This window comes from Nicotiana sylvestris, chromosome 10 (genome assembly GCF_000393655.2).
Source record: "Nicotiana sylvestris chromosome 10, ASM39365v2, whole genome shotgun sequence".
NCBI classification, from domain to species: Eukaryota; Viridiplantae; Streptophyta; class Magnoliopsida; order Solanales; family Solanaceae; genus Nicotiana; species Nicotiana sylvestris.
The window spans coordinates 105,892,739-105,914,562 of NC_091066.1; the positions used below are offsets into that span (position 1 = coordinate 105,892,739).

At 39.0% G+C, this 21,824-nt stretch overlaps 1 protein-coding gene across 1 annotated transcript; it reads left to right on the forward strand.

The window, feature by feature from the left end:
- Positions 1–277: 277 nt before the first annotated feature.
- On the forward strand, positions 278–17,959 carry LOC104230325 (uncharacterized). Its single transcript, XM_070160184.1, has 6 exons — positions 278–700; positions 852–1,078; positions 8,342–8,452; positions 9,357–9,512; positions 15,857–16,098; positions 17,511–17,959. The coding sequence occupies exons 1-6, from the start codon at positions 402–404 to the stop codon at positions 17,832–17,834; spliced, it is 1,359 nt and encodes a 452-aa protein (XP_070016285.1). The 5' UTR covers positions 278–401; the 3' UTR covers positions 17,835–17,959.
- Positions 17,960–21,824: the final 3,865 nt, after the last annotated feature.

Genomic DNA, 21,824 nt, shown 5'->3' on the forward strand with positions numbered 1-21,824 from the left:
TTTCCAAAACTGCTTCTGCTTCTACTCAAAAGCACTTTTTTTCCTTCCAAAAGCTTAGCCAAACACCTCAATTTTTGGCAAAAAAAAACACTTTTGGCCCAAAAAAGACTTGGCCAAACAGGCTATTGATACTCAACTTTACGAGCAGAAGGGTATTTTCGTCCAGGCGAGTAAAATTTATTAAAATAATAGCTAAAAACTAAAAATATTTTAAACAGTGCCTTAAAAGTAAATACATTTCTCTATTAGTGGATAAGTATGCACTCACCTGCCATCCAGCAGACTTTTTTAATTAGTGTGTTCAATTTTATAATTGCCACTTTTATTAAGTTGGTGGTTTGGCAGCCTATGTGGAAGACAATCCCACTGTCCAATTGCATCTAACCACGGAGAGCATGTAAATGGCGTCAAAGCTTTGGTTTCTACACAATTTGCACATTCCACCGCCGGCATCGTGTTCTCCTCGCCGCCAAAATGTCCCAGCGGCCTCAGCAATTAATTCAGCTAATACAATACTTCAACATCCGAAGTTATTGTCGAACATTGACAAATACATACCGCTGGATTTCCCCAAGAGCTCGAGGAAGTTGAACCGCTCTGTTACTACTATCAGATCCCAATTGAATTTTCCCATCATTTCACCACAAGATCAATGGGGCACCTGGACCGCTCTCTTCGCTACCGGCGCTTTTGGCATTTGGTAATGTTTTTCTCCCATCCCATGGGCCATGCGTGTGTATGTTATTTGTTACTTAATTTAATTTTTGTATATAGAATCATTGGGCGAATAAGTTGAGGTGTCAAGATTTTATGTTACACAGTTTGTTGATATTTGGTTTATAAAATTGAAGGTCGGAGAAGACCAAGTTTGGGGGTGCACTAAGTGGTGCACTAGTAAGTACACTGGTTGGTCTTGCAGCAAGTAACTTGGGCATTATAGCTTGTGAAGCGCCTGCATATAAAATTGTAACAGGATTCTTGCTTCCACTTGCTGTTCCCTTGCTGTTGTTCAGAGCGGATATGCGTCGCGTACTACAGTCCACTGGAACACTGCTCTTGTCGTTTTTGCTTGGATCAGGTAGAGTGGGGTTCTCGATTTCTTTTCTTTTTTGCTAAATGAATTTGTGACACATTTACGGCAGGTGTAATCATGCAAAATGATGATTTTCTGCGCCGCAATGCTTGGGATGACCAGTTCAAGTTTTTATCTTTGGGAGTGCTAAAATTATTACTATGTCGTTGAAGTCTTCCGTGCTCTACAGTTAGGTTTAGTATGACCCATATTTCTTTAATTTGATGATTAGAGGCCCATTAGCTATGTTTGTATTTGTTCATCGGGTAATGTACATAATGACCTTAGCTGCCCCACTTGTGGGAATTCACTGGGTTTGTTGTTTGGCCTTAGCAGGCAATGGCTTTGGCTAAAGTTCATAGACTGGTTTGTTCTTTCTTTCAATTGCTATGTGAGAATAGAGCACCAGAACAAGACTTATGCATAGGGTGGAAGCTAACAGGATATATTTCAACTTCTTTACCTTATATTTTCTATTGAAGGAGGTGTAACCTGAGTTAGTTAGTATAACTAGAGTTAGTTGTGTCTGGTTAATTATCATATTGGTTAGATAATTGTCACAATCCAAATAAACCAAAGGTCGGGATGACACCTAACCTCCGAGACTAAGTAAGCCAATCACACTAATAACATCCTATCATCAAAGCATGATATAATAAGCCTGAATTATCATAAATAGTGGAAATAGTAATCAACATAAGCCAAAACAGCGATGCATAATACCAACTCCCAAAACCAGGTAGTATTGGGTCATGAGCTCTACAGTCCAACATATCCATATTATAAATGTCGTTGAGGTGCGCATGTTAAGATGGATTGCAGTCACACAAGATTAGAATAACCACGTTCAACAGCAGGTGCAAGTAGCACACATTGAGGATAAAATGAGGGAACGCCACTTGAGATAGATTGTTCAAGTCCTGTGTCGACGACCAGATGCACCGATCTATAAATATGATGGCATAGTGAGTAAATGTATTATAAGGGGATGAGGTAGACTTAAAATCACATAAGTTGTTTCGAAAGACTTGCAATCTTTTGCAATTCACGTAAACCTAGCGAAAAATAGGGCATACGGGAAGAAAAAGACCTGCATAGGTCGATTTCTTTTAGTTGACATTAGGTTTTAGTCATGTTAGTACATGTACTTCAGGTTTTATGTTTTTTAGAGTCTTTTAATCATATGTCAATAAAAAATGTAGAGAACTTCTAGTACTTTATTGGTATTACTTATTATTGTATAATATAGGTCTATGATGAGATTAATTAGAGCGACATGGTCATTGAGGTTATATAGCTAACCCCAACTTGCTTGGGTAAGTTGGGTTCGTGCATAGTAGTACTAGTTGTTGTATTGTCTGAATGTTGAGAAGTACAGACACATCAATTTAGCTATCACTGCGGTATCAAACCCATGTGGAAGGAGTGTTAGCATTAAATTCTTTGCGCTCAAAGCATGAGTGAAACTCAAACGTGATCAAGTGGCTTTTTTTTTTCCGGACCTCTATTTTGTTTCCAAGTTGTTTTATATTGTTATTACTTATTATCAAATGAAATAGTTAGAGCTAGGAGTTTGTGTTTATACATATAATTAAGGGAAAAACAGTGAAAATGTTGGTTTATGTTTAGTTAACAATGGCATGCCAATTGGAAGAGTTGTTGGAAAGAGTTGGTGTGGATGCTAGGAGGAAGTTTCCTCCTTTGATGTCACCCATGACATCAAGAGGAGGTAGTTTGATGTCACCAATGACATCAAGAGGAGGTCTTTACCTCTATAAATAGATGCACTCCTTCACTTGTAGAAATCATCCCAAAATAATACAATACATTGTAGTGAGTAGAGAGTTAAGAGAGAAATTCTCTTAAGTGTAATTGGGAAATCTCCCCTTCCTTTGTTAATATTAAAAGGGCAATTGTTCTCTGGTGGACGTAGGATTATTTTGATCCGAACCACGTTAAATCTTGTGTTCTTTCTTTTACGTTTCCGCTAACAATTGGTATCAGAGCGACAGGATTCTTTAACGATCCAAGGAGAAAGAACAAGCAAATATGAGTTCCATGAAGTTTGAAATTGATAGATTCAATGGACGCAACAACTTCAATATCTGGAAGATCCAGATGATGGCGTTACTGCGGAGGGAAGGTTCAATCCATGCTATTGACGGAAAGTATCCTACGGATATATCAGCTCCCGACAAGGAGAAGATTGAAGGGGATGCATTGAGTGCAATCCAACTATCCCTTGCACCTAACGTGCTTTGTGAAGTGAGTACGGGTACCGAAGAGACGGCCAAACAGTTGTGGGAAAAGCTAGAAGGGCTATACCAAGACCGATCAGTGACAACAAGAATGTTGTTACAACGGCGTCTTCACACATTTAAGATGGGGTCAGGTACTTCGTTACAAGATCATTTAGATGCGTTTAATAAACTTGTCATGGACTTACAGATTGCAGGAATTAAAAGGGAGGAGGAGACGCTTGCATGTGCTTTGCTATTTTCATTGACTTCAGGATATCGTGATATTGAGAATTCAATGATGTATAGCAAGGAGCCTATCAAGCTTGAGCAAGTGCGGCAGGCACTTAACTCTAGTGATGTGCGGAGGCACATTGAAGGAGATAGAGATGACCAGGCAAGTGGGCTCTTTGTGAGAGGCCGGACTAGCCAACAGGGAAAGAGCAAATCAAAGCACAGATCAAAGTCTCGTGTGAACAAGAAGAATACAGAGTGTTGGGGTTGTGGCAAGAAGGGGCACTTTGAACGAGACTGCCCAATGTCAAAGTCCAAGGAAAAGGCGAGTGCATCCACAGTTGAACAGGTACATGATTTTGATAATGATTATGTACTAACAACATCGTGTAATAATAATAGTAGTTATGAAAACAAATGGGTGTTAGACTCTGCTTGTACTCTGCATATGACGTTCCGAAAAGACTGGTTTAGCAGCTACGAGAAAAGTGGAGGAACCGTAGTAATGGGCAATAATGCAACTTGTGCAATAGTTGGCATTGGCTCAGTTCGGGTTCGCTGCCATGATGGAATCGTGAGGACTATTACACAAGTCCGTCATGTTCCTGATCTGAAGAAGAATTTGATCTCCTTGGGTACTCTGGATGAACAAGGCTACAGGTACATGAGCGAAGCAGGAACTATGAAGGTGACTAAAGGTTCTTTAGTCATGCTGAAAGGCAAGCTGGAGAACGGCCTTTACACATTGGCCGGAAGCACCATTGTTGGCTCTGCAAATGCATCTACAGTGCAGTTATCTAATGATGACAAGGCAAGACTATGGCACATGAGACTGGGTCATATGAGCGCACGTGGACTGGAGATGTTGAGCAATCGTAAACTTTTGGAAGGTGAGAAGATCAGCACGCTTGACTTCTGTGAGCACTGCGTTCTAGGGAAGCAGAAGAAGGTCAGCTTCAGCACTGGCAAACACAAGACAAGAGGAGTGCTAGACTACATCCATTCAGATTTATGGGGTCCTTCTAAACTTCCATCGAAGGGCGGAAAGAGGTATCTTCTCATTTTTATTGATGATTTCTCACGAAAGGTTTGGGTGTATTTTTTGAAGGCAAAAAGTGATGCTTTTGAAGCATTTAAAGAGTGGAAGATTTTGATTGAAAATCAAATGGAGCGGAAAATCAAGTATCTTCGCACAGACAATGGCTTGGAGTTTTGCAATGAAGAGTTTAATGAATTCTGCAAGGTTCATGGGATCTCAAGACATAGGACTGTCAGGCATACCCCACAGCAGAATGGAGTTGCCGAGAGAATGAACAGAACTCTTCTTGAAAAGGCTCGTTGTATGCTCCTACAAGCCAAAATGTCCAAAGTATTTTGGGCTGAAGCAGTTCACACTGCTGCTCATATTGTCAATCGATCTCCAGCATCGGCAATTGACTTTAAGACTCCGAATGAGGTATGGTCAGGTGAACCCTCTAACTATTCATACTTACGAGTATTTGGGTGTCCAGCTTATTATCACGTTAATGAAGGAAAGCTTGAACCAAGGGCTAAGAAGGCCATATTCGTAGGGTATGTGGATGGAGTAAAAGGGTACAAACTTTGGTGTTTGTCTTTACTCAAATTTATAGTTAGTAGAGATGTCACCTTCGATGAATCCTCTATACTTGATCCCCGTAAAGTTTCCGTGGAGTTTTCAGGAAACAAGAACAACGAGCAGGTGGAGCTTCCGGTGGAGCTTGCCAAGGAAAAGGATCAAGAGACTCAGGTTAAAGATGAGTCAGAAGATGTAGGCGTTGAAGAACTTGCTGTCAATGAACCATACACAATTGCGAAGGGGAGGGAGAAGAGGCAGACACGAGAACCGGAACGCCTTATAAATCAAGCAAACTTGATTGCATATGCGTTCGTAGCTGCACAAGAAGAGATTAAAGATCTGGAGCCCTCCTCGTATATTGAAGCAACTTCTTGCAAGGATGCCGCACAATGGCGGTTAGCCATGACTGAAGAGATGGAGTCTCTTCACAAGAATCAGACATGGGTCTTAGTGAAAAGACAAAAGGGGAAGAGGACAGTTGGATGCAAGTGGGTCTACCGAAAGAAAGAGGGAATTCCTGAAGTGGAAGATGCTAGGTTCAAGGCGAGATTGGTTGCAAAAGGTTTCAGCCAAAAGGAGGGAATTGACTACAATGAGATTTTCTCTCCGGTCGTGAAGCATAGCTCAATTCGCGTGCTACTAGCATTGGTTGCACAATTTGACTTGGAGCTTCAACAGCTTGATGTCAAAACTGCTTTCTTACACGGTGATCTAGAAGAGACAATCTATATGGATCAACCTGAAGGTTTCCTAGCTGAGGGAAAAGAAGATCACGTATGCCAACTAAAGAAGTCTTTGTATGGTTTGAAGCAATCCCCTAGACAGTGGTACAAGAGGTTTGATGCATTCATGACTACACATGAATTCTCAAGGAGTGCATTTGATAGTTGTGTGTATCACAAGAAGATGTCTGGTAACTCAATGATTTATTTACTGTTGTATGTTGATGATATGCTTATTGCTGCTAACAACATTACAGAGATAAATGCTTTGAAGAAACTATTGAGTAAGGAATTTGACATGAAGGATTTAGGAGCTGCAAAGAAAATCCTTGGTATGGAGATTTCAAGAGAAGACGATGTTGTACATCTTTCTCAGAAGAGGTATATTGAAAGGGTTCTCGAGAGATTCAATATGCAAACGTGCAAGCCTGTAAGTACACCATTAGCTCCTCATTTTAAACTTTCAGAGTCACAAATGCCTCAGTCTGAGGATGAGGTGGAGCATATGTCAAAGATTCCTTATGCCAGTGCAGTTGGTAGTATTATGTATGCTATGGTATGCACACGTCCAGATATTGCTCAATCTGTAAGTGTGGTAAGTAGATACATGTCCAACCCAGGAAAGAGGCATTGGGAAGCTGTCAAGTGGATATTGAGATATCTCAAAGGAGCTTCTGGTGTTGGTCTTACCTTTCGAAAAAGTGGTACAGGTATTTCAATTCTCGGTTATGTGGATTCTGACTATGCAGGAGATCTTGACAGAAGAAGGTCCACAACTGGATACATCTTTACCCTCGTTGGCAGTGCCGTCAGTTGGAAGTCGACTTTGCAGTCGATTGTCGCTTTGTCTACGACAGAAGCAGAATACATGGCAGCAGCGGAGGCGGTAAAGGAAGCTATCTGGTTGAAAAGTTTAGTAGCGGAATTGAGTTTGGTTCAGCTGGAATCAACTCTTAGATGTGATAGTCAGAGTGCTATTCATCTAATGAAAAATCAGAGATTTCATGAGCGCACTAAACACATTGATGTCAGATTTCATTTTATTCGAGATGTTATTGATGAGGGAACTATCAAGGTCGTGAAGGTTATCACAGACGATAATGCTGCAGACATGTTGACCAAGATAGTCCCGCTCGCTAAGTTTGCACACTGCAAGGACTTGGCGGGGGTGTGCATCAACTGATGCAACTCCGAAGAGAACAGTTGCTAGGTGGAGGTGGTATGTTCAACAATGGTTTGATTCTTCTTGTTTCTTACAACGGGGTTGCCCAGTAAGCTTAGAAGTTTTGGCCAGAGTTGTTCACACGCTCGAAACGCAAACCAAGGTGGAGATTGAAAATGTTGGTTTATGTTTAGTCAACAATGGCATGCCAATTGGAAGAGTTGGTGGAAAGAGTTGGTGTGGATGCTAGGAGGAAGCTTCCTCCTTTGATGTCACCCATGACATCAAGAGGAGGTAGTTTGATGTCACCAATGACATCAAGAGGAGGTCTTTACCTCTATAAATAGATGCACTCCTTCACTTGTAGAAATCATCCCAAAATAATACAATACATTGTAGTGAGTAGAGAGTTAAGAGAGAAATTCTCTTAAGTGTAATTGGGAAATCTCCCCTTCCTTTGTTAATATTAAAAGGGCAATTGTTCTCTGGTGGACGTAGGATTATTTTGATCCGAACCACGTTAAATCTTGTGTTCTTTCTTTTACGTTTCCGCTAACAAACAGTATTGCCCCGGGCTTTGGTTTAGTGATAAGGCGTATCACATTATGTGTGAGTTAGGTTCACACCACGGGTTTGAAAGCTGCCGTAAACAAAAACTTGGTATTAAGTGGAGAAAGGTAGAGAGGCGAGCCCATGTGGAAGGAGTGTTAGCATTAAATTCTTTGTGCTCAAAGCATGAGTGAAACTCAACCGTGATCAAGTGGCTATTTTTTTCCAGACCTCTATTTTTTTTTCCAAGTTGTTTTATATTGTTATTACTTATTATCAAATGAAATAGTTAGAGCTAGGAGTTTGTGTTTATACGTATAATTAAGGGAAAAACAATATTGCCCCGGGCTTTGGTTTAGTGATAAGGCGTATCACATGATGTGTGAGTTAGGTTCACACCACGGGTTAGAAAGCTGTCGTAGACAAAAGCTTGGTATTAAGTGGAGAAAGGTAGAGAGGCGAGCTCATTATCGACTGAATTTCGAACTATGATGGCCCTCAGGGATTTCTCGGTAAAAAAAGGAAAAACAACATTTTTCTTAAAATTGTCCTGATCATGTCATGTCCTTTTTCTTAAAAGATATGTCAGGTCACCCTTAGTGTTGGATTTTGTGTGTGTGTCCCATGTTCACTTCCATGCTTCATTGCCCTTACATTATCAGAGTGTTAAGCACGTCTGTGCTTTTTTACTTCATATATTTTCTCTCCATGAGAGCTCTGAGTTCTTTTTGTCTTTTTAATCAGTTATTTTCCTCTTATTCTTTGCAGTTGCAACTACTATCGGGACTGTGGTGGCCTTTTGGATGGTTCCGATGCGATCACTTGGTCAAGATGGGTGGAAGATAGCTGCTGCTCTTATGGGAAGACACATAGGTGGAGGTAATTTGATGGACACTTGTTTTCTTGTGGACTTGTACAATTTTGACGTAGGATCATCCTTCTGCATCTGTATTTTCCAACCTGCCTTGTTGATTGTTTTTCCGACTAACATTCATGGCAAAATGCACTATCCTTGATAATGAACTTCCTGCAAACCCAATGAGTTGAAAAACAACCAATTGAGTCCCATTGCTAGAAATGGTCGGTTAATGGCATGGATGCCAGTTTTAAATCCTCTTTTGTAAAGAAGGTTAGGGAAGTTAACACTTAAAACCTGCTTGATAGTCTGGTAGTTCTAATAGTCATATTGATCATGATCAATATCTTTCCCAATAATACACCTGGAAGGTTATGTTAACTGTGACATTTCTTGTGGTCTGAAGTAGAATCAAATACATTTAACTTTTTAAGCGTTAGTTTGGTTCAGAAACTAAGTTGGGAACATTGTACCATTTAAAGATGATTTCAGTTTCAACTTTGGATCTTTATATGTGGATTCAGAAGTGGTTCTCCATTTCAAATTTCAGGTACCTTGTCTCCCTTGTTTGAGATTATATTCTGATCACTTTATCATTAAAGACTTCCTAGAAAATCGTGCTGTCTCTTTAACAACAAAGACTAAATGTTTCCATGTAAAATAAAATTCCTTTTCCACCATGAAATTTACTCTTTGGCAACCTTTTCATAATATTCAAAATAACGAAACTATGGGAAGTATATCAAAACTTGGTTTTTAAACTTGGCAGCTTTTAATGATGTCTGAACCTGTAATTGTGAGGGAACTCTTGTTTTGCCTTGGAAGACAGTAATTTACTGAACTATCATGTTGCATGCTGAGTTATCACAGATGAGATTTTGTTAATTCATTTTATCACGGATGAAAAGACTGCTGACTCTCTTGCAGCTGTCAATTATGTGGCTATTTCCGAAGCTCTGGAGACATCACCTTCAGTTGTCACTGCTGGATTGGCTGCTGATAATCTTATTTGTGCAGTATACTTCACAACATTATTTGCATTGGCTTCCAAAATACCTGCTGAGGCTACTCCTTCAGCCACTGGTATGTAGATAGCTGCAAATGATGAAATATTCCATGGTTCCTTACCTGTTAATTAGTGCTTGCTAAATGCTGTTCCATCTGTTTTAAAGTAGTGAAATTCTATATTCCTCATACTCGGGTGCGGGTATCTGATACGGGTGCGGATCTAGGGGTCGGATTATGCATCACATAAATTTTAGGATCCGGGGATTTGGATCTAAGTGCGGATACGAGAGCTTGGATACGGCTAATAAATATATAAAAAATAATATATATGACAATTTGTTATTCAAGATTATTGAAAAATAACCTATATTTTGATTAAGGCGATCTAAATCCAATATTGTTAATTAAGTTAAATTAAAAATAACTATTATATAAATATAAATTGATAAAAGAGTAGTATTTTTTATCTTAGGATTCAGGGATATGGTAGGAGTATAGGTACGAGTGTTAAGATACATCGAGTAGACATATATAAGTTTTCCGAACAGATACATGGCTGAGCAAATTCTGCAAGGAGATTGGAGATGGAAAAAGTTCAAGCTTCATCTGGAATGGTGGAACTACACTGCTAGATGCATTCCAAACTCTCAAATTGTGGAAAATGTTGGAGAGCCATGGGAATTCCCTTACATTTGTGGTCACAAAAGATCTTCAAAGAAATAAGAGGTCTTTGTGGGGGATGGATAGCTACTGAAGAAGAAACTGATCTAAAAAATCACCTTAAGTGGGCTAGAATTCAAATTGTTCGTGATGGCAGAAAGATTCCTAATGAGATTGGGATTGAAAGGGAGAGGATCAAATTTTTCATTCCAATTTGGGCTGAAAAACAGGCAAGATTTGAGCTGAAGTCGTCGGAAAACACACATAACTTTGGAGCAGAGAGAAACATGGGCGACCAAGTGGGATGCACCATATTGCGAAATAATAATAAGGGAAAGGCACGGGTGCAATATACGCAAGGTCCAAGTTCGACAAATCTGAGCATTAATGCCGCGAATAATGAGTTGAAATCATATGAGTCTGATTTCGCTGCACAAGTCATTTTTAATGATCTCGCGTGTGAGGCCACTAAAGAAATTAGGCTGAAGCCTTATATTGAGGAACTGGGGTGCACCTTTTACTTGAAAGTCAAAGAATCCAATCCAGGGGATCCAATTCCCATTGCAAACCTTGAAATTATGCCACAGGCAACACATATGAGTTGCGATCAGCCAGAAGGTGAAGCGGAGATAGGAATACTGGGACAGAAGGCAAGGGAGCATACCATAAACAAAAAGATGGGGGAAGATCAAGTTGAAAATGCATTGGAGCACCAACAACAGCTAAAGCACTTCAACTCTATCCAAGATTGGGAAATCGAGGAGGTTACTCCTATATCAGTACAACAACACAATCCAGTAATGGATAAAGAGATGGATGCAACACTGTGGGTCCATCAAAATATGATCAAATTGGGGAAAATGTTTGGAGTAGATTTTCAAGGCCACGAAGAAGAAGCATTGGAGTTACTAATACAAATTGACAGTTGCAGACAAGTTAGAAGAGTGGAGACAGAGATGGAGGTGAAGAAACAAAGGTTCAAAGGCTCACTGGAATTAAAAGGATTAACCTCCTTTGATGTCAAATTCAAGAGTGATGGGAAAAGGAGTAGGGGAAGAGATCTATTATTGCAATATGAAGATCAATTTAATTTCATGGAATGGTAGGGGATTAAATGACAAGAAGAAAAGGGAGATCATAAAAAGTCAAGTGCTGAATTGGAAGGCAGACATTATCTGTATGCAAGAGACAAAAGTGGAGGGGGATATCAAGGAAATAGTCAATCAAATTTGGGGTGGGAGATGGGTGAGGTACGCATGTTTAGAAGCTAGCGGCACGAGAGGGGAGATTTTGTTACTATGGGATTGCAGAGTATGGAAAGGGGAGGTGTTACAGATTGGTGCATACACTTTGACATGCAAGCTCGAGGCTCTTTTACAGAATTTTCAATGTCATATAACAGGAGTGTATGCTCCAAATTGCAGAATAGAAAGAAGAACAATATGGAGAGAAATTGGTGCAGTGAGAGGATTGATGGAAGGTCCTTGGGTAGTTTGTGGTGATTTTAACGTCACAAGGTACCCTTCTAAAAAACGGGAATGCTCGAGGAGGTCCAGAGAGATGGTGGAATTCTCGGATTTTATAGAAGACATGGAGTTGATAGATCTTCAACTCGAAGGAGGCTACTATACTTGGTTCAAAGGGGTTAATCATACAACCGCATCTAGAATTGATAGATTTCTCATTTCAGAAGAATGGGATGAAAGCTTCAGAAATATCAAGCAAACTCTCCAACAAAGGCTGATTTCTGACCATTCACCAGTGGCTCTATGCTGTGATGCCTGAGAACAAGCTAAATCGTACTTTAAGTTTGAAAATTGTTGGCTGAACGTGGAAGGTTTTGATGACAGAATTAGAAACTGGTGGACATCTTTTGAATTTTCAGGAAGACCAGACTATATTTTAGCTTGCAAATTAAAAGCTCTCAAAGCCAAGCTAAAAGAATGGAGCAGAAGTTGTAAAGGAAATCTGGGATTGCAAAAATCAAAATTGCTGAGTCAATTGGCAGGTTTTGAGGCAACAAAACAATTAAGAGCTCTGACAGAGGAGGAATCAGTGCGGAAGGCAGCTACCCTCATGGAGTTCGAGGATCATCTCAATAACGAAGAGAGTGCATGGAGACAGAAATCAAGAGCTCTGTGGCTCAAAGAAGGGGATAGGAATACAATGTTTTTCCATTGTACTGCCAATGCACATAAGAGAAACAACAATATTGATCAACTAATGATTCAAGATGAAGCAGTTGAGGAGCCAGACAGAATAAAGAATGTGATCATTGAATTCTACAAGCGGTTATACACAGAACCTGAAGAGTGGAGACCGACAGTTAATTTCGAAAACAGTCCAAAAATCTTTGAATCAGAGGAGTCTTTACAGAGTAAATTTGAGGAACAAGAAGTCCTGAGCTGTCTGATGATGTGTGCAACTGACAAGGCCCCAAGTCCAGATGGATACACAATGGGTTTTTTCATTAAGTGCTGGGATATTTTGAAGCACGACATCATGGAGGCCTTCAACAACTTCCATTCCCAGGAGATGTTTGAGAAAAGCTTCAATGCAACATACATAGCCTTGATTCCAAAGAAGACAGGTGCGAAAGAATTGAGAGATTTCAGGTCAATAAGTCTGATAGGGAGTTTCTACAAACTGCTCTCAAAAGTCTTGACTGAAAAACTTAAGAGAGTGGTAGGAAAACTAGTAGATGCTCAACAAATGGCTTTCATCAAAGGAAGACAAATAATAGATGCAGTGTTGATTGCTAATGAAGCTGTGGATTCAAGAATCAAAAAGAAAGAACCCGGAATCCTATGCAAACTAGATATTGAGAAGGCTTATGATCATGTCAACTGGAGCTTTCTACTGAAATTGTTAGAACAAATGGGTTTTGGGTAGGAATGGATCAGTTGGATGAAATTTTGCATATCTACTGTTACATTCTTCGTTCTTATAAATGGATCTCCTGAAGGTTTCTTCCATGCACACAGAGGTCTAAGACAAGGTGATCCTTTATCTCCCTTTCTATTCATTATAGCCATGGAAGGACCAAACAACATGATTAGCCAAAGTCAATGGATGGGTTAAAGGTTTCGAGGTTCACAGGAATGGGGCAAACAGTGTAGAGATCACACATCTTCAATATGTTGATGGTATCTAGTCTTCTGTGACGCTGAAGAGGAGCAACTTAGGTTTCTAAGGATCATCTTGGTCTTATTTGAGGGAATTTCGGGACTACACATCAACTGTAGAAAGAGCCATATTTATCCCATTAATGAAGTTAATAACATGGAGCAACTGACACAGATAATGGGAGGAGAAGTAGGGTCCCTACCAACTGTATACCTTGGGATGCCTCTTGGTGCAAGATCCAAATCCAAAGAGATCTGGAATTCAGTCATTGAAAAGTGTGAGAAGAAGCTGTCAAGATGGAAATCGCAATACCTATCAATCGGGGGCAGGCTAGTTTTAATCAACTTAGTATTAGACTCACTTCCTACTTACATGATGTCTTTGTTCCCAATTCCTGCCGGAATCATACAGAGACTGGACAAACTCCGAAGATCTTTCCTTTGGCAAGGGAATAAGGAGAAAAAGGTCTTTCATTTAGTTAAATGGAAAACCCTCCTAATGGCCAAAAAACAAGGTGGTTTAGGAATAAGAAATTTGAAGAATCAAAGCAAGGGTCTTAGAATGAAATGGCTATGGAAATATTCTCAAGAACCTCAAACTTTATGGAGCAAAGTGATCAAAGCTAAGTACGGTGAGGAAAATAACTGGGTGTCAAACAAAGTCAGCACATCATATGGAGTTAGTGTGTGGAAATCCATCAGAGAACTTTGGCCTATAATGAAGATTCACTCTTCCATAAGGGTGAACAACGGAAGGAACACATCATTCTGGAATGACAATTGGTTGGGACATGGAAGCCTAAAGGAAAGATACACCGATATGTTTGGTTTGGCACAAAACCAGCATAGGACAATAGCTGATATGTGGAGTTATCAGGGATGGGAACTCACTCTTAGAAGACAGCAGAATGACTGGGAGATAACAAGATTAGCTGGCCTCTACAAAGAGCTAGAAGCATTTAAAGGATTACAGGAAGGGGTGGATTCACTTTGGTGGCAGAGGCACAACATAAGGGTCTATCAGGTAAAGGATGCATATAAGATTTTGAATCAAAATGATCTTCGGATAGATGCTTGGCCATGGAAGCATATATGGAAAACAAAGATTCCATATAAGGTAGCATGTTTCTCTTGGCTACTAGCAAAGGAGGCTGTATTAACCCAGGATAATCTCATAAAAAGAGGAATTTCTTTGTGTTCAAGATGTTTCCTATGTGGGGAAAACGCTGAGACTGTTAGCCATTTATTTCTACATTGCAAAATAACAGACCAACTATGGAAAATCTTTATTAGTCTTAGGGGTATTTCATGGACAATGCCATGCAGGATTAATGAAGTTCTTTATAGTTGGGAAGAAGCTGGTGCTGAAGCAACTAACAGAGATAGATGGAGGACTGTCCCGGCTTGTATCTGGTGGACAGTTTGGAGGGAAAGGAATGCTAGATGTTTTGAAGATAGAAGCAACCCAGTACAGAAGATCAAACTCAATTGTATTCTTCTTTTCTGTTTTTGGTGTAAACAGATTTACACAGAAGATACATTGACAATCGTAGACATACTAGGATCTTGCTAGGTTGCACACCAGCACATCTACTTACCACCTACTTGTAAATCTGGTTTTCAGTACAACCTATGTACTGATGATATTAATATATACAAAAGTTATCAATTCAAAAAACATTATATTATGAGTTAACACTTAATATATTATTCATAAGTTATGTGTATATAGCAAAGTGTTGTAGTACTTTGTCCGATGTATGACATAAACCCAAAATCAATCAAATACCCAATCAACATTTACTTCTTGGCTATAGGTGTAGTCAAATCACCCAAATTAGGTTGACAAAATCCGGTGTGCATCCCACACCCATACCTGCACCCATGTTGGATAGACACAGGTGCAGCAAGAATTACAATGGTCCGAGCAACATAGGTGAAATATAAAATATGAGGAACTCTTTTTGAATCTTCAGAATGGAAAACTCAAATTAGAAATTTAGAAACTCTTGATGTATGGTTATGTTGAGATTTCCATCTCTTTCCAAGTAGTAGAATGATTTAATTATTTATCTGAAATACCTCAGCTTTTGGTTTAGCTGCCGAATCTCCTTTGTCTTATCGGTATCTTTGAGAGAGGACAAAAAGGTTTACAATGACTTAATACTAAAGAAATCATACGAAAGGGCCTCCAAAAACGAGAGGGATCTACATTGTCTAAATGAGCACCTGAATAGCTATAGTTCAACAAGAGGAGCTACATCAGATGCTTTCTTTTCTGACTTGTTTGTTAACCTAAAAGTGCTCTTTCTGTAGGAGGGTTCTTATCAAGAAACCAACTTGGTTTCCCATGACAAGCATTAGAGCCAGAAATTATGCTTGCTTTTGTTTTCGTCTTTTGTCTTCATTTGTTTCATTTTGTATCATATATTGGATTATCAATGTAATTGTAAGACCACTTAGTAGATCTCCAGTAGTTGGGGTATGATAAGATCCCTCATAGGACGTTGAATTCCTGTGATTGCCAATTTTGGAATCTGAATTATTCTGATTTTTTCCCACAAAAGAAAAGACAATGTGTAAATGATATAGCTAAAGATGAAAATCTCTAACAGAAGTTGAAACTCCTTTCAGATGACAAGATCGATGGGAAGTCAGAATCTGGCAACACGCTACCTGTACTGCAGAGTGCTACTGCTCTTGCTGTGTCCTTTGCCATATGCAAAGCTGGAGACTTTTTGACTAAGCATTTTGGTATTCAAGGAGGTACCCTTCCCATTATTACAGCCATTGTTGTCATTCTAGCAACTTCATTTCCCAAGCAGTTTGCTGACCTTGCGCCTTCTGGTGAGGCTATGGCATTGATTCTGATGCAGGTAAGTTCCCACAGTATACCTGAATGTAAAATGCTTGTTTGACATAGCCAGTCTTTCACTGCTTATTTTTTAAAACTTGAGATGTTCTTGCACTGCTGAATTGTTGTGAACGCAAGCTTAGACGCTAAATTAGAATTAAAATTGCTAGACAATCCTTAATGTAATACCCAAAAACACAAAATTCAGCTTGTTATTAAATTCTTCAGTGTTAACAAACTTAAAAGTCAAAAGATTTTTTTTCCTTAGCCCTAATTTTTATTCTCTCTTCGTCTTCTACCGGGTAAAGGTAAAAATAATCAATTTTCAAAGTGCATAGCAAAAACACATCATCCTTCATTGCTGGCTCTGGTTCAATGCTTATGTTGTAAATTACTTCCTTACTTTTCTTTCTTGTTAAGTTTCTTTGCTCTTTCAAGTTAGTTTAAACTTTCTACTCCATTTTTTCCTGAAGTCTGATTAGTTTTTATTAGATGAAGCAGTTTTGATTAGTTTTTAGTGAAATGTTGTCTGATTAGCGTCTAAGATAAAATGTGTTATATACATTGCCGCTTATTCTATTTTTTTTCTTGAAATTTCTACAATTTCTATGTACTTTTACCTTCTTTTAATATTTATTTATAAAATATTAAAAATTAAAGATTGTGGGGCTTACGTCTAGTGCCCCGAGGCTTGCCTCGTATCACGTAAAACACCTCGCCTCGCGCCCGCGCCTTTTAAAACACTGATTTTGAGTGACTCCCAAAAGAAATTATCATTTGCAGAAGTTATTGACGGAGAATAACGAAATAAGAAAGTAATTGAAACTAACAGAAAATCGTTTTACTCTCATCTTCAATCTTATTATTGGGAAATTAAAGAAAAAAAAACAAGGAAAAAGACAGTAGCAGATATATTTAAGAAGGATATTTGGCAATAGAGTGAAATCTATCTCTATTTAACTGAGTTTCCAGTTAAGCAAGATTTGTAACAGATGTGCAAGGAACCCAATATGTTGGAAACAGAGACAGATACATATAGAATAATACATGGATACATCTTTTTGAACCAATAATATCATGCTTTAAATATCAAGAATAATGCCAGTACTGAAATAGAAGTTTCAGAATTGGTCATCTCCCAGCAGATGGAAATCATAAGGAACAATGGAAGGACAATAGTCGATCTTCAATTATATAAAACTGGCAGCAGACTCGGGGGAAAAGAGTCATTGGCAGCAGACCTGCACCCCGTCCTGCCCGATCTTAAATTTTTAGAATATTGTTTTCACCTGCCCTCCACAAGAGCTTCTCTGCCCGCCCCTGTCCTAATAGAACTTTCTCTATGTTTGTATAACCCTAACCTTTTTCCTGTATTCTTTTTTTTTGGGCAAAGATTAGTCTGACTTAGTTCTCTTTGCATTCATCGAGTAACAGGTATTTTTTGCATTCATTGGTGCCAACGGGAGCATATTAAACGTTATCAATACAGCACCCAGTATTTTCCTGTTTGCTTTAGTCCAGATTGGGGTCCATCTGGCGGTGATACTCGGAGTTGGGAAACTGCTCCGATTTGAACTGAAACAATTGCTCATAGCATCAAATGCAAACGTAGGAGGCCCAACAACAGCTTGTGGTATGGCCACTGCCAAAGGATGGATTTCTTTGGTTGTTCCTGGCATTCTTGCTGGTATTTTTGGTATTACTATTGCTACTTTTCTCGGTATTGCTTTTGGGCAGCTCGTCCTTAAATTCATGTAATTTTGGATACTAGACTTAACTGTTATCATAAACAATCAAAGTTATACTTGGAACATCTGCACAACAAAACATATCATGCTTCATACCTTATGCTTTTATATATATTTTTAGGGAATTATTACTGACTAATCTCTTCAAGATATAACAAAGCCACTCTATTCTGTGAACATAGGTCGACTATTCAGAGAATGTTTAGATTTATAGATCTAAAAAAAGGCTATTCAAAGTAATCATCTTAGATTTTAAAATTTAAATTCAAGTTTTATTAGAACTGAATTTATGCCTTTATATAGGGAACAGTCTCCCTGTCATATATCGGGTTGTTCAATTAGGTTAGGTTTTGTTTGGTTTGGAATTGAGTAAAACAATTCTAACCAAATTGACATATAAGTATCTTTAAAATTTTATATACGATGTTCTTTAAAATATGTATCGAAATATTTGTGATCCTCCCATGGAATCTATTATTTAATAGAACTATAAAGTGCATCCATTCTACTTTAAAGAATGGTTGATTTTACCTTGTATTATCCTTTTCTTGTCAAGTGTTATTGAAATGTGTCAATTTTTTTGTTTTTTTCATATTCACTAGTCCCACGTTGCGTGTGCACCCTATTTCGATGGGTAATAGATTTTAAAAAATTACATATAAATTATTGAGGATTATCTATTGAATTATAAAATAGAAGTTTAAAAAGTAATTTAAATTCCTTTAAATGATGGATATTGATTCTACTTAGCAAACTCAATAACGGAAAAAATATTATTCCACAGAAGTCCTCAACTCAAATTATTTACTAACTTTTTTTTGACAGAATATTTTATTTATTCTAAGAGAATGATTGAAGTCCTAATGAAAATATATATACTAATTATCTCTACAGTGTGTTTGTTAAAGTGGATTTATATTTAGAAAATTCTTTTAGTATTAGTTAATTTCAAACCTTAAATATTTTTTCCTACAAGTTTTGGACTTTGAAGCCCCTCTGTAGTTTTGTAACCATGTATAATAGGGAGAAATTCAAAAATAGTCAGATTTACAAGTGGTCATTCAAAAATAGTCACAGTTTCAAAAGTAATCGAAATTTAGTCATTTTCATGTAAAGATAAATCTGAACGAAAACACTGTTCAAAATTCGAAAAAATACTCCAGTATAATATACTGGAGTTCCAGTATAATATACTGGAGTTCCAGTATAATATATCGGTCCAACATAATATACTAGAGATTGGAGCACCGATGCTCCATTCTCCAGTATATTATTCCGTATTGCAGCAAAATAGTGGCTATTTTTCAATGACTTTGCAAACGCTGGCTATTTTTAAATGATCAGTCCGAAAACTAGCTAACCCGTGCTATTTTTACCGTATAATATTAGTAGACTATCATTTCATGTACTTGAAAACTATGATAGATATTTATCAAAAATTAAATCAAAAGGTACAATAGCTAATTTTGCAAACAAATCTCTATTTTTTCCCTTATAAATATAGTTCTCGCAAAGAAGTATTTAGTTGAACATATAATATGTACAAACATGTTGTTTACCCTCAAAATCAGATAACAATTGAATTTGTAAATGGTTTTAAGGATACATAGATTAAATTGACACAAAGGGATAAATAAGAATTACAATTGAAACGAATAATGATAAAGTAAATTCAAACCGCACAACTTGAACGGTTATAGCCTTGGAAAGTCAGTCACATTTGAACTGGATGCAATTTGATCGATATCAAGATACAGAAGAACAAGAACTTAAAGAAAGAAATTAACAATATACTGCTTTGAAATGCATGTTAAAGTATCCTCTACAAGTAATCAGACTCCTTTTATAGAGTAGGGGAGTCCTATATTAGGTACAACTCTATAAAAGGTAAAAATATTTCCCTAATTAACTGATTGCTTATCTCACATCGATATATACCGAGATCTCCGCCGTGATATTCGATCGGTTACGGATATCATGGCCTTCTGTTGGTCTAGCTTGACTTCCTGACAACGTTCTTCAAAGTTAATCAAGGCCAGGACCGATCCAAATCATGTCCCTGATATCTTCGAAGGCTGGTTTTATGGTCCGAACTCAAAATAGATGAGATCATTGCCTCGGTCTAGGCCCCCAGTTACCATATCTCGAGCTTGGTTTATCATATCGGAGACCGGGATGTACTTTGAGACCGGTTTTACCCATATACAGATAGTCCCCTTGTTTTTCGGAGAGTAGAACGATGAGAAACGATATGAGCTTCCGATTCTCACCTCAATACCCCGCATTAGAAACGATAAAATGAACGAAACATCTTGTCAGTCACGTCTTAATGGCATTAAATGCTTGTCAATTGCCGGTCGGCCACTCCTGGTTGCGAACTGTTGTTTGAAAATTATAAATACCCCCTTCTTCATTCATTCAAACTTTACATTCAAACCTTCTACCCTTGTTCCTTGGAAATCTCTTATATTTTCTGGCACTTGTATTCTAGTTTTTTGAGATGTTTGTGAGAACTTTTGCTCGTATTCATCCCAAACCATCAAGTGTACTCCTTTAATTTCCTCTTTTTCCTCTTTTCCCTTCCATTTCAAAAGAAAAATGGCGAAGACTTCAACAATAGTTCCCCAAAAAGAAACCCCTTCTACATCGCGGCCGACTGCCGAGGAGACCGTTCCGCGTACTACCGGCGAGGAACCAGTAGCGGAACCCCCTTGAACAGGTTCATCCCTGGTAGATGCTCGGTAACCGCCGATTTCAAGGTTAAAAAACCTCCTTCCGTACCTGACCGATGAGAAGGTCTCGAGATACGTATGCTCGATCACTGAAAAAATCCTCCCCGCGGTCAAAAAGGATTACAACTGGGTTGACAAGCACATGGTGTTTCCCGGAACCGATGAAGATATCACCATCCACGTCGAGGGATACTTAAATGTTTATACTTATACCTTTACGTTGGGCCCATTGGATCCGGTTATCATCTACTTCTACAAAAGATATGAGGTATGCCTAGGTCAAATTCACCTTTCATTCTAGAGGATTGTGATTCTTTTTTGATTCTTCGTGAGAAAGATCAATGGATGCTCGTTCACCGTCGACCACCTCATGCGCCTATACAGTCCTCGACTCTTTCGGGGGGACTGATCAAGCTTGTGCGCCGGGCTAGTAAAAACCATTCTCGAGTATCGATGAAGATCGAGACCGAGGCTGGCTAGGCCAGTTTGTCCGAGTGAGGACCTCGAACCTGATCCTAGATGAGTGCATGCCATTCCCCGAGAAGTGGAATATAAAACATAAGTAAAATTTCGTTTTCAAAATTTTATTTTACTTTTTTTTTCTTCCTTCTTAACGGTGTTTGGTGGTAGTTTAGCTATCGCTCGGGTCCCGAATGCAGTCCCTCGGCTCAAGGAGTGGGTCGAGGGCATTGTGTTACAAAGGCCATATTCTGACGCGCATGGCACGAACTTTCGAAGGGTCGGTGGGAGACTCGTTCTCATGGTGAGATTCCTTTCCCGAGTGAGTAATACTTGGGTTTCTTTTGTGTTGCTAAGTTCTTACTTGTTTTGTTTCCCTTTGTAGGTTTATCCAAGGACGTCGTACTGAGGCCTCCATCCGGTGACGAGGATTGCCCCATCGAGTCCCCTGCTTTGAGACTAGCTGATGAGAAGAAAAGAAAGAGGGCTCCGAGCTTAGAGAAGAAGGAAACGAAAAGAAAGCTAGTGTGCAGGCCCAAAGAAAATACCAGCGCTCGAGCCCCACCTTAGGATTCACTCTATCGGTCGAGGGACGAATCCAAAGAAGAAGAAGAAGAAGCCTCTGAACTGGTGGCCTGCGTGCGGTCGCAGTTCGAGGGACGATGGACCTCCAAATTAGAGAGAGGTGAGGCCGATCTATCTCGAGCCAGGGAGGCCGATGAGTAGGTCGTGGTCGGGGCCAATGTGGAGGTCGTGGCCGAGGCCTCTCGGGATGTGGATAATGCCCATAAGGATGTACTCGGTGTGAT

Excerpts from the sequence above, each read along its gene's own strand:
- LOC104230325 (XM_070160184.1), top strand. The coding sequence starts at position 402 with ATGGCGTCAAAGCTTTGGTTTCTACACAATTTGCACATTCCACCGCCG. Across the intron at positions 1,079-8,341 it reads GTCGTTTTTGCTTGGATCAG|TTGCAACTACTATCGGGACT; the intron begins GTAGAGTGGGGT and ends TATTCTTTGCAG. Across the intron at positions 16,099-17,510 it reads TGGCATTGATTCTGATGCAG|GTATTTTTTGCATTCATTGG; the intron begins GTAAGTTCCCAC and ends ATCGAGTAACAG.